This window comes from Rhinopithecus bieti, unplaced genomic scaffold, assembly GCF_001698545.2.
Source record: "Rhinopithecus bieti isolate Rb0 unplaced genomic scaffold, ASM169854v2 scaffold_15296, whole genome shotgun sequence".
In the NCBI taxonomy this organism is placed as follows: Eukaryota; Metazoa; Chordata; class Mammalia; order Primates; family Cercopithecidae; genus Rhinopithecus; species Rhinopithecus bieti.
This window is the reverse complement of record NW_016809075.1, coordinates 2152694-2164169: the sequence shown is the minus strand read 5'-3', so window position 1 is coordinate 2164169 and position 11476 is coordinate 2152694. Positions and strand designations below refer to the sequence as shown.

General features: G+C 37.4%; 1 protein-coding gene and 1 long non-coding RNA gene across 6 annotated transcripts in view; one reads left to right on the top strand and one right to left on the bottom strand.

Annotated features, from left to right (window-relative positions):
• Nucleotides 1-4250, top strand: part of ACMSD (aminocarboxymuconate semialdehyde decarboxylase) — a 67609-nt gene extending 63359 nt beyond the window's left edge. For all 5 annotated transcript variants that reach the window (XM_017888510.1, XM_017888508.1, XM_017888507.1 and 2 more), the window contains 2 exons: nucleotides 469-567; nucleotides 3968-4250. In XM_017888510.1, the coding sequence (XP_017743999.1) occupies nucleotides 469-567; nucleotides 3968-4030 (162 nt within the window). In that variant the 3' untranslated portion in view covers nucleotides 4031-4250. The remainder of the gene's footprint in view (nucleotides 1-468; nucleotides 568-3967) is intronic.
• The window catches only part of LOC108539655 (uncharacterized), a 55532-nt gene that overhangs the window by 34872 nt on the left and 9184 nt on the right, over nucleotides 1-11476 (bottom strand). The window lies entirely within an intron of this gene.

Below are 11476 nucleotides of genomic sequence, written 5' to 3'. Positions count from 1 at the left end.
TTTTTTTTTTTTTTTTTTTTTTTTTACTTTTTATCTAGTTATTTGATTTTTATTTTTCCTTTCCTACTCTGTTAATAGTATGTTTTGGAAAATTGTGGAATCAATTGCAATGTATCATTCTAAGAAAGACAGAATCCCTTAATCTCATCTGAATATATATACATATATTTTAATAAATATCTACTTCTTATATTTCAGTATTCTATATTTCAGTTATTAAAAAGAGAGAATGGGGTTGATTTGCAACAAAGAGACCTAATAGTGACACCTGCTGGAAAAAAATGTCAGAATAAAATTTGAACCATTAAATCTTTTTAAAAATTTAGACCAGTTTTATTTTTCCATTAATCAGGAAGAAATATGTTATTTTATGACAGGAATGTTTGTAATAAGTAAATATAATTGTTTAGAGGAGGCTCTTTTATGTTCTACAAAATTACAGAGAAATAATATATTTTCTTTTTTTAGGATAAAGTCATTTTGGGAACCGATTACCCCTTTCCATTAGGTGAGCTGGAACCTGGGAAACTAATAGAGTCCATGGAAGAATTTGATGAAGAAACAAAGGTATAATGTCATTTACTTCACGGTTTTATTACTGACTTTTCCTGCTCTGAGTTTGGTTTCAGAGCACTTTGATACATGAAAACAAAGAACAGAGGAACCATTACACTGAATTCCCTTAAACTATTACTCTATCTCCATAAATAGCTAAACTATTAAAGGACAAAAAAAAATGACAAAGCTGAAAGTCAGCCTAGTACAACTAAATTCATAAACCCAAGAAATTGTATAGAAGCATATAATAAAATATTCCTGCATGTTAGATGGATCATAAGAAAAATGTATAAATTTTTTCTATATTATTTGTTACAAATCTACCAATCTCAAAAGTTGTAATAACTCTAGTTGTAATGAAATAGTAATTCATTAGATAATGAAACTAAAGTCTCGATTAAAAGTACCCAAGGAATCAGATCCTTCAAGTAACTGGACTTCTTTTTTTTTTTTTTTTAACCAGCGTTTGACTTTTAAGGCGGGTAGATAATACTAATATGTGCTATAATGCTACTATTACCTAGTCTATCCCTTAGACTCCTAAACCAAGATGAGTTTAAAATGAGATGCAGTGTCTTCAGGTTCCCTCTCCTTTGCCACTCCTTCCACACCCCCATCCTCCAAAAAAATAAGTCCTTCCTAAGACCTTCACTGCCCACCACTCCCAGAGGTCACGGATGGCCAAAAATAACAGCACGAGACTATATAAACTCTTAATAAATCTTACGAAAGTCTTAGTTGTAATCCTTTTGCATAATTCTTGTCTTTCTTCTAAACTAGAATCCAAGTTACCTTGAACTCTCTCTCCCTTAATCATTAAAGTTATTGTTCATCAAATCTTCTCAATAGGCTTAAAGCACATTAACAGATGCCAAGAAGAATTCATTCTTCAGTATACTAGTTACAAGTTATTAACTGGGAAACCTCAGACTATTTTACACAGAAAGTGTCCCCTTTGGCACTAAAAGTCTTGAACTGACCTACCGAATATTGTTAAATATTTACCTGCTTCCTTCCTAAAGTAGGAAGCTGTCGTAAAGACATTTTGATTTTTTTTTTTAAACAAGGTTGAAAATGAAAACTTTCTATTAACCAAAATTAAACAGAAACCAGATGACCCCAAATATTCTGATTAAAAACTTAATGGAATAATAGTAATTATTATTACATGCCTTTTATTGTTTATTATGTGCTTATCACTTTCAAGTTTTTTTATAATCTTGCATAAAGGCTTTATACTGACACACATTCACAATGACATTCTGTACAAGGTTACTCGTTGTAATGCTGTAATACTGAAAACAATCTTTAAGGGAATAGTTAAATAAATTTTAATGTATCTACACAATGGAAATTACGCCACTATAAATAAATTAGAAATCAATTTCCAAGATATATTAAATTTTTAAAAGCAAGGTACAAAACAATTTGTGTAGTATACTTTCATTTGTAGATTGAATACATCTTTTGTGAAAAAGAATCTTTATATGCCTGGATATAAGTATTTGTTTATGCAGTATAAACATAAAATAGCTCTGGAACATAAACAGGAAACTGATAACTCTGGGAAGAAAAAGGTAGTTAGATGGCAGTAGTGGAATGAAGTAGCTATCCATTTTATACATTTTGAATTTCAAACCATGCGAAGGTAAATACCACTAAAGACATTGAAAACAAAATACATAAATTCATTTGATAAGTACAACAACATTGGAAGGCACAGTAGTCCCCCCCTTATCCTCAGTTTTGCCTTCTACAGCTTCTCTTACCCCAGTCAACCACAGTCCAAAAATATTAAATGGAAAATTCCAGAAATAAACAATTCATAAGTTTTAAATTGCATGCCATTCTGAGTAGCATGGTGTAAGCTTACACACTGTCCTGCTCTCTCCAGCCCAAGATGTGAATCATCCCTTTGTCCAGTGTCTCCATGCTGTATCCACTCCCTCCCCATTAGTCACTTAGTAGCTATCTTGGTGATCAGATGGACTGTCGCCATATTACCATGCTTGTGCTCAACTCACCCTTATTTTACTTAATAATGGCCCCAAAGCACAAGTGTAGTAATGCTGGCAATTCAGATATGCCCAAGAGAAGATGTAAAGTACTTCCTTTAAGTGAAAAGGGGAAAGTTCTCAACTTAATAAAGAAAGAAAGAAAAATTATATGTTGAGGTTGCTGAGATCTTACTTTGTAAGAATGCATCTTCTATCTATGAAACTGTGAAGAAGGAAAAAGAAATTTGTGCACAGTATATATAGGATTCTATCTAGCATCCACAGACGGTCTTGGATAAGGGGGGACTTCTGTATACAGGAGATATAGATATCTTCATAGATAAGGGGGGACTGCTGTATACAGGTAGATGCGTTCTACCATGAAGATATGGAGAAAGAAAACAAGACTTGGGAGTTGAGCGACTTGCCAAAGGCAATATAACTGGTAGGTTATAGCAAACTGATGCGATCCCAAATGCCTTGACTAGAGGAGCAGATCTCCATCAAATACTCTAAAGGATACATGGTACTAAGCTATCTTAAAAGATAAAGCACATGGTTCCTCCTGGCCACAATAGTCACTTCTGAAATGTTCCTCTAGAGGAGGATGGCCTAAGTATGCATTGGGGAAGAACTCTAAGATGTCCAGCCTCAAATCACCCACTTTTCAAGGTTGTGTAAGAACCCTGAAGTGGTCATAATATAGAAGGACACATTAATGGTATGGATGTCACACAACCCCATACATTTCTTCCATCCTCAGCTGCCCATACCTGTCCTTTGCAAGCTGGATAAACAAATTAGTTAGGGTATCACAAAGTTACTTCTTAAATCTCTTCTTTCGGCAGAGTTGATATAGTTTATAGCTGGGGAGTCCATTTCTTACGTGAAAATTTTAAGATGTACAGATTTGTACCCTCATCTGAGACCCTTCATTTATATCACTTCTCTTGCTCTGAAAAAGCTTAACTTGTATTTGGGGTCATGTGAAAACACCACCACATATGCCTAGCAGCTGGGGGATGGCTAGATGACTTCGGGGCGCCTTTTGCAGCCCTCTTGTCCCACAGACCTAACTGTACCTTTTCTCTGTATTTGCCTCCAAATGGTCTTAAGATTCAACCTGTTAGAGGGTCCAGTTTCCAAACAAGGGCACCTCCTAAAGAGGGCTCTCCCCTTTTTAAGTCTCTTCTCTCCCCCTACAATCAATCAAGTTTCAGATTTAGATTTCAAATAGCGGGGCAAAACATAGGTCAAGAGGATTTTGCTAAGAGATTCACTGTATAATCTGCTAATATTTTTCTCTCATATTGGGGAGCTAATTTTTTTTAAATCTGATCAATGTAGTACTTAAAAGTACTTAAAAAACAACCAATAATGCTTTAAAATAACATATTTTCTTTTCTTTTCAGAATAAACTCAAAGCCAGCAATGCCCTGGCATTTTTGGGTCTTGAGAGAAAACAATTTGAATGACTGAATTTACTACAATGGCAAACTTTCAAAAGGATATTTCATTTTTGTTTCTAAATATGTATCAACAGGTATTAACAAAATCCTATTTTGAACTGTTTTACTCAGAAATAGAATCTCCAAAATATCCTAAATTATTCATAACAAAAATGATTCATAAGTGTTTTCATTCTGAAAAGCTGTACTTTACTTCACGTGCAAATAAAAAATGATTTTGCCAGTGCTCTTTTAATTAATCTGGAAAAATACAAAATAAAATGTCATTAATGATTTATATGGAGAAAGATTCATCCTAGAGGGCTCAAGTAGGTTGTCCATTTTGAATAAAGGTATATGAATTGGACTCAAATAACCTGTTCCATCCACCTTTAATACCTACCATTAGCCCAGAACTGGGCTGGGAATGCTTCAGCCTCCACAAAATAAGTAACATATGGAATATTCATACTCAGGGAGCTTCCAGACCAATTAAGGAGGTAAGAGATGTTCATGGAATAATTACTAAGCTATAAACTTGACTTGAGTGTCAAAGAAGTTTCATTAAGAGGAATTTCACTTTGTCTAAAACTGTTGGAGCAGATCTTCACAGAGGGTGGAACATGAGATGAGTCCAGGAAATGATACAGAAATTTTTAGGTTAGAGGATGGGTAAACAAGGAAGCAAAACCTATGGGAAGCACAGGTTTTTTTTTTTGTTGGTTTCAGATTGAAGTGAGACATCCATTTTAAAAGTTTTGTCTATAAATTCACTTCTACCAGAAGCTCTTTTGATTTTAAAATATTGAGCAGAATGTATGAAGTTAACTATGGAAAGTTAATAGGGCAATACCAGGGTAGCCTTGTTTTACCCATTTCATTTACGGTCCCGCTTGGGCTGCTGAAAAGGAACTTGGTTCTGGGATGGGTGATGAACATCTATGGTTCATCTGCCTCTGATTGAATTTCAAAATCAAGCATGATTTTTCAAAACTACCCTCTTGCTTTGGATTCATTCATTCTTTTCCCTTCCATTCATCTAGAAAATCAAGAGTTGAGTATTGACATGTAATTTGTGCTGACCCCTTTCCAGAATAAAGATGAGATCTAATTCTTACTTCACTATGCTCACGCCATTATTTTCATTTTATATAGTTCACTGCCCCACCTCCTTCTCACCCCGCCCCCCACCATTTCTTTCTAGGACTTTACCCACCCACCACTCTGCTTATTGCTCCAATCTGCCCAAAAAGAAAAACAAAGTTGAACAAAGGAATAACATGAACTCTAGGTTATTTTTTCCTTCCCCAATCTTTGGGGTAATGTTTACACTTTTCAAATATTCTATATTTGAGTACTCTGAACACAGCATTTAATGATTGTTTTATTATAAAAAGGAACCCAATCACTTTATTCAATATTATACACACACAACACATGCAGAGTGAATCGATATATTCATATTCACATGTTTTCTATGTGCCAGGACTATAGGAATGTTCCAGGCACTGGGGGTATAGATGTCAAAAAACAAGATAAAATTCCTTCTCTGACAAAACCTACAATCTGAAGAGTGAGAAACATAAATAAGGTAAGAAAGAAGAAAAAGAGGAATAAAAGGAGGAACAGAAAGAGGAAAGAAGGAAGGAAATTTTTCTTATAGTGATAAACACTATGAAGAAATTAAAATGAAAATATGGTAGTGACTAGGAGAAAGACGGGGGTAAAACATTAAATTGTAGAGTCAGAGAAGACCTCTTTAAAGTGGACTTTCAACTGAGATTTGAATGATAGAACAGGGAAGAAAATGCAAAGGTTCTGAGGCAAGAAAGCTCGTGATGAGTCTGTGAGCAAGGAAGAGAGATAGGGGAGGAAGCCAAAAAGTTGGCTAGATCAGTAGATCATGGTCAAGGGTTGAGATTTTTTTTTTTTTTTTTTTTGTGACAGAATCTCACTCTGTCACCAGGCTGGAGTGCAGTGGCGCGATCTCGGCTCACTGCAACCTCTGACTCCCTGGTTCAAGTGATTCTCCTGCCTCAGCCTCCTGAGTAGCTGGGATTACAGGCATGAGCCACCACGTCCAGCTAATTTTTGTTTTTGTTTGTTTTAGTAAAGACAGGGTTTCACCCTGTTGGCCAGGATGGTCTCGATCTCCTGACCTTGTGATTCTCCTGCCTTGGCCTCCCAAAGTGCTGGGATTACAGGCATGAGCCACCGCGCCTGGCCAAGATTTTTATATTGTTTCATAGGAAACCACTGAAGACTTTTTAATAGGTCTGTGACATGCTCGGACTTATGTTATTCTTTTAAAACAAACAAACAAAAAAATAGCAGGGTGCAGTGGCTTACACCAGTAATCCCAACACTTTGAGAGGCTGAGGCAAGAGGATGGCTTGAAGCCAGGAGACTGAGACCAGCCTGGGCAACACAGCAATCTCTACAAAAAAAAATTTTTTTTAATTAGCTGGGTGTGGTGGCTCACTCCTGTAGTCTCAGCTACTCAGGAGGCTGGAGTGGGAGGATGGCTTAAACCCAGGAGTTCGAGGCTGCAGTGAGCTAGGATCATGCCACTGCACTCCAGCCTGGGTGACAGAGTGAGACCCTGTCTCAGAAAAAAGAAAAGAGAGGAAAGGAGAGGAGAGGAGAGGGGAGGAGGGGAGGGGAGAAAAAAAAAGAAAAAAGAAACCCATATACATTAACAGCTTTGTAGAGACTTATTAAAGGGAGTCAAGAAAGGAAGTTGGAGGCTGGGCAAGAAATGATGGTGACTCAGGCACAAATACAAGAATGGGGATCATGAGATTTGTTTGTAGGCAGAACTAACAGCATTTAATGATGGACTAAATGTGAGGAAGAGGGAGGAAGGAGAGGAAAGAAATCAAGGTTGACTCCTGGGTATGTGAATGTGAAGCGTGTGTACACATGTGCACACCATGCTTTTGTCAATCAGTCTCCTATATTTGGACATTTAAATAATTCCTAATGTTTTGCAATTACAAATAATACTGCAATAAAATTTGATTAATTTCGCAAATCATACATATGGATAAACTACAACTCTGATTGGATCAAAGATTTAACTCTAAAACATTAAACTATGCAGGTACTAGAAGAAAAGATGAGAGAATTCCTCTTTAATCTGGGTGTAAACAGGGTTTTCTAACTATGACTTTCCTAGGCACATAATCCTGGTGACATTTAAGCTTTGAGATGATTAATGATAGTTAATGGTGTTAAACTCATCCATACTTTAAACATAGGTGCTTTGATTCCCACGCTTTTCACTTGAACAGCTGGGTAGATTAATTACCATTTACCATAATGAGGAAGACTATGGGAGAAACAGTCTTGAGAGGAAAGAGAATCAACGGTTCTGTAGTTGAACTTGTTATATTTCAGACGCCTCTAGACATTTAAGTAGGAATGTCAAGTAAGCACTTGAATGTACTAGTCTGGAGAGTTCAAGAGACAGGCTGGGAAAAATCACCAGTATATAAAAGGTATTTAAAGAAATGAGACTGGATGAAATCACCTGGCGAAAAAGTAGAGCAGAGACGCAAAAGACCCTAGGCCTATTTCCTGGGATTCACTAACACTTAGAAGTTAGATGAAGGCTGTACAAAAATTAGCCGGGCATGGTGGCACGAGCCTGTAATCCCAGCTACTCGGGAAGCTGAGGCAGAAGAATCACTTGAACCCGGGAGGCGGAGGTTGCAGTGAGCCGAGATCGCGCCACTGCACTCCAGCCTGGGTGACAGAGCAAGACTCTGTCTCAAACAAAAACAAACAAACAAAAAAGTTAGATGAAGGCACCAGCTTTGTGCACAGAAGAATAGCCAGTGAGGTAGGAGGAAAACTAGGAAAATATACTCAGGAGTCAAGAACAGACAATGTTTCAAGAAGTCCTAACAGCTTTAGGCATACATACACACACACACACACACACACACACACACACACACACACACTCAAAGCTACAATACTATGGTATTCAACATGAACCATATGCCTCAGATATAACTCAATCCCTTTATCCCAAAATTTAATTCCACTTTTTATAGTCCCAATCCTGATGAATGGCATCAACCAGTCACCTAATTCTTCTCCTTCACCCATATGAATACACCATTAAATCCAAAAGATTCAATCCATTTCATATCTTTTATTTCTTATCTGTTCTTTCCTCCACATGGCTTCCAACTAAATTCAGGTCGTCATCTCTCAGCAGGATATTGAAATAATCCCTTATTTGTACCCCAGCCCTGCCCCTTGGCTTAGTCTGGTACTACCCATCTTCTACCTTGGTGCCAGAGAAAAATGTCCAAAGTATGTATCTGATTGTATCACTTTCTCTGTTAAAATTCCTCAGGACCTAAAGTGGTGGTTTCTAGGCTTTGGGATTTCATTGCTCAGTAACACCCCCTTCAAAAAAACAAAACAAAAACAAAATGTACTGCTATCTCTAACAGAGCACACCTCTCATTTTGAGTTGTGATTCCTATCTTCCTTCTAGACTGGATTTCCTTGAGGGATGACCTATGCCTTCATTTACTCATGCATTCAACAAAATTTATTCAGGACTTATTATGGGCCAAGAACCATGCTAGATTCTAAGAGTATGAAAAAAGCAAACATAGTTCCTGCCCTCAGTTGTGCTTATAACCTAGTTAGGGAGACATGTATCAAGTAAGCAACAAATCGATATAAAATTGCTACCACGACAGGAGCTATGGGGGAAAGGCGCACAGTGTGTAAAAAGCTTATTATAAAGGATTTGTACTAGTCAGAGTCACAGAAAGATTTTTCAGAAAAAAGTTTTGCTTGAGCTAGGATCTGAAAGCAAACAAGAGCTAAAAGGTTAAAAGGGAAGAGTATTCCAGGCAGAAGAAACAGGATAAATGAAAGCCTTGTGTCTGTGTAAGAAAACAGCCATTGTATGGCAAGAGTGACTCCATCTGGAAGGGGACTCACCATGATAACTGATGTTTGAACACAGCATACCAAGGTGTTCTGCAGCAAGGTCTTTAAGCAATGCCTGTAGCATATATAGCCGTGCATAAAGATGCTTACCTAACCTCCCCAGTAGTCATGAGTTTCAGCAAGAGGGTCTGAGATGTAATCAGCTGCACGTTTCTACCCTAAAAGCTTGCCATACAAAAGACACTTTCTGAACGGTGAATGCAGGGACCCACCATTGCATGGCTACCCTAGATACCACTTCTGTTTGTCAGAGCCTATGAAATATTTCTTTCTGAGAAACTGAATTTGTCAGCCTCTTTCTTCAGCCTCTCACCTTCGGGGTGGGTTTGCATAGATCTGCTCACCAGGGAACAGGCAGGAGAGAACACAGCAAGAAAGAAAACCACTGTGGCTGAAGATGACAAAGGAAGATATTCTTGGTAAAAAGTGACAAGATCATGTGAGGCCGTAAGTCAGTTGAGGAATTTTGTATATTGAAAAGCTGTGAGAACTCACAAAATGGGAGAAAATATTTGCAAACTACCCATCTGACAAGGGATTAAGAACCAGAATCTATAAAGATGCTCAAACTCTACAAGAAAAAAATTTAATAATCTGATTTTAAAATGGGCAAAAGATTTGGATAGACATTTCTCAAAAGAAGACATACAAATGGTAAACAGGTATATGAAAATGTCCTCAGTATAATGACTCATCAGAGAAATGCAAATCAAAACTATAGTGAGATATCATCTCACCCCAGTAAAATGGCATTTTCCAAAAGACAACCAATAACAAATGCTGGCAAGGATGTGGAGAAAAGGGAACGCTTGTCCACTGTTGGTGGGAACGTAAATTAGTACAACCACACCGGGTAACAGTTTGGAGGTTCTTCAAAAAACTAAAAATAGAGCTACTACGTGATCTAGTAATCCCACTACTGGGTATACACCCAAAAGAAAGTCAGTCAGTATATCAAAAGTATATCTGCACTCTCATATTTGTTGCAGCTGTGTTCACAATAGCCAAGATTTGGAAGTAACCTAAGTATTCATCAAGAGATGAATGGATAAATAAACTGTGGTACATGTACACAATGGAGTACTAGTCAGCCGTAAAAAAGAGTGAGATCCTGTCATTTGCAACAACGGATGGAACTGGAGGTCGTTATGTTAAGTGAAATAAGCCAGGCACAGAAAAACAAACTTTGCATGTTCTCACTTACTTGTGGGAGCAAAAAATTAAAATAATTGAATTTACAGACAGAGAGAGTAAAAGGATGATTACCAGAGACTGAAGTGGATAATGGGTTGGGGAATGGGAATGGCTAATGGGTACCAAAAGTAGTTAGAAAAAATGAATAAGACCTCATATGTGATAGCATAATACGTGACTATTATAGTCAATAATAATTTAATTATACATTTAAAAATAACTGAAAGTATATAACTGAGTTGTTTGTGACACAAAGGATAAATGCATGAGGGGGACAGATACCCAGTTTACCAAGATGTGATTAATATGCATTGCATACCTGTATCAAAATATCTCATGTAGCCCATACTACTATGTACCCACAAAAATTAAAAATTAAAAAAAAAAGAAAAACAAGAGTTGGAGGCAAAGAAGCATGGATTGGAATCTTATGGTCACAAGCCAAGAAAGGCCTAGAGTCACCAAAAGCTGAAAGAGCCTAGAAACAGATTCTCCCCAATAGTCTTCAGAGGGAGTACAGCCCTGCTGTTTTAGTCCAGTTTTCATTGCTCATAACAGGATACCTGAAACTGAGTAATTACTTCTTAGAGTTACGAAGGCTGAGAAGTCCCAGGTTGAGGGGCCACATCTGGTGATGGCCTTCTAACTGGTGGGGACTCTGCAGAATCCCAAGGTAGTACAGGGCATCATATGGCAAGGGAGCGGAATGTGCTAGCTCCAGTCTCTTCCTCTTCTTATAAAGCTACCAGTTCCATTACTGTGACAACCCATTAATCCATTAACCTATTAATCCATTCATGAGGGCTCTGCCCTCATGACCCAATCACCTCTCAATACTGCCACATTGGGGATTAAATTTCAACATGAGTTTGGGAGAGGACAATCATTCAAACCATAGTCCCTGCCAACACATTGATTTTAGATTTCTGGCCTCTAGAATTGCGAGAGAATAAATTTCTCTTGTTTTAAGTCAAAAAACAATACCAAAAGAAAACAAACAAACAACAAAACAACAAAGAAAAGCAATGAGAAGGTTTTTTAGTAGGGGATGGCATTAATTAGAGCTGTTCTGTTTTGTTTTTTTTTTTAAATCCTGCTCCTGCGGGATAGAATTCAATTTTGAAAAGATTCCTCTGGCAGGTTGCAGGACGGCAACAACTTGCAGGGGAGCTTAACTGAAACAGCTTGGGCCAAGGTGGTGGTAGTGTTGCTGGTGGAGAAACATACGTAATAGACGCCAGAGATAATAAGAAGGGTCAACAGAAAGGCCTTGGTGATGGGTTAGATATGGGAGATGAA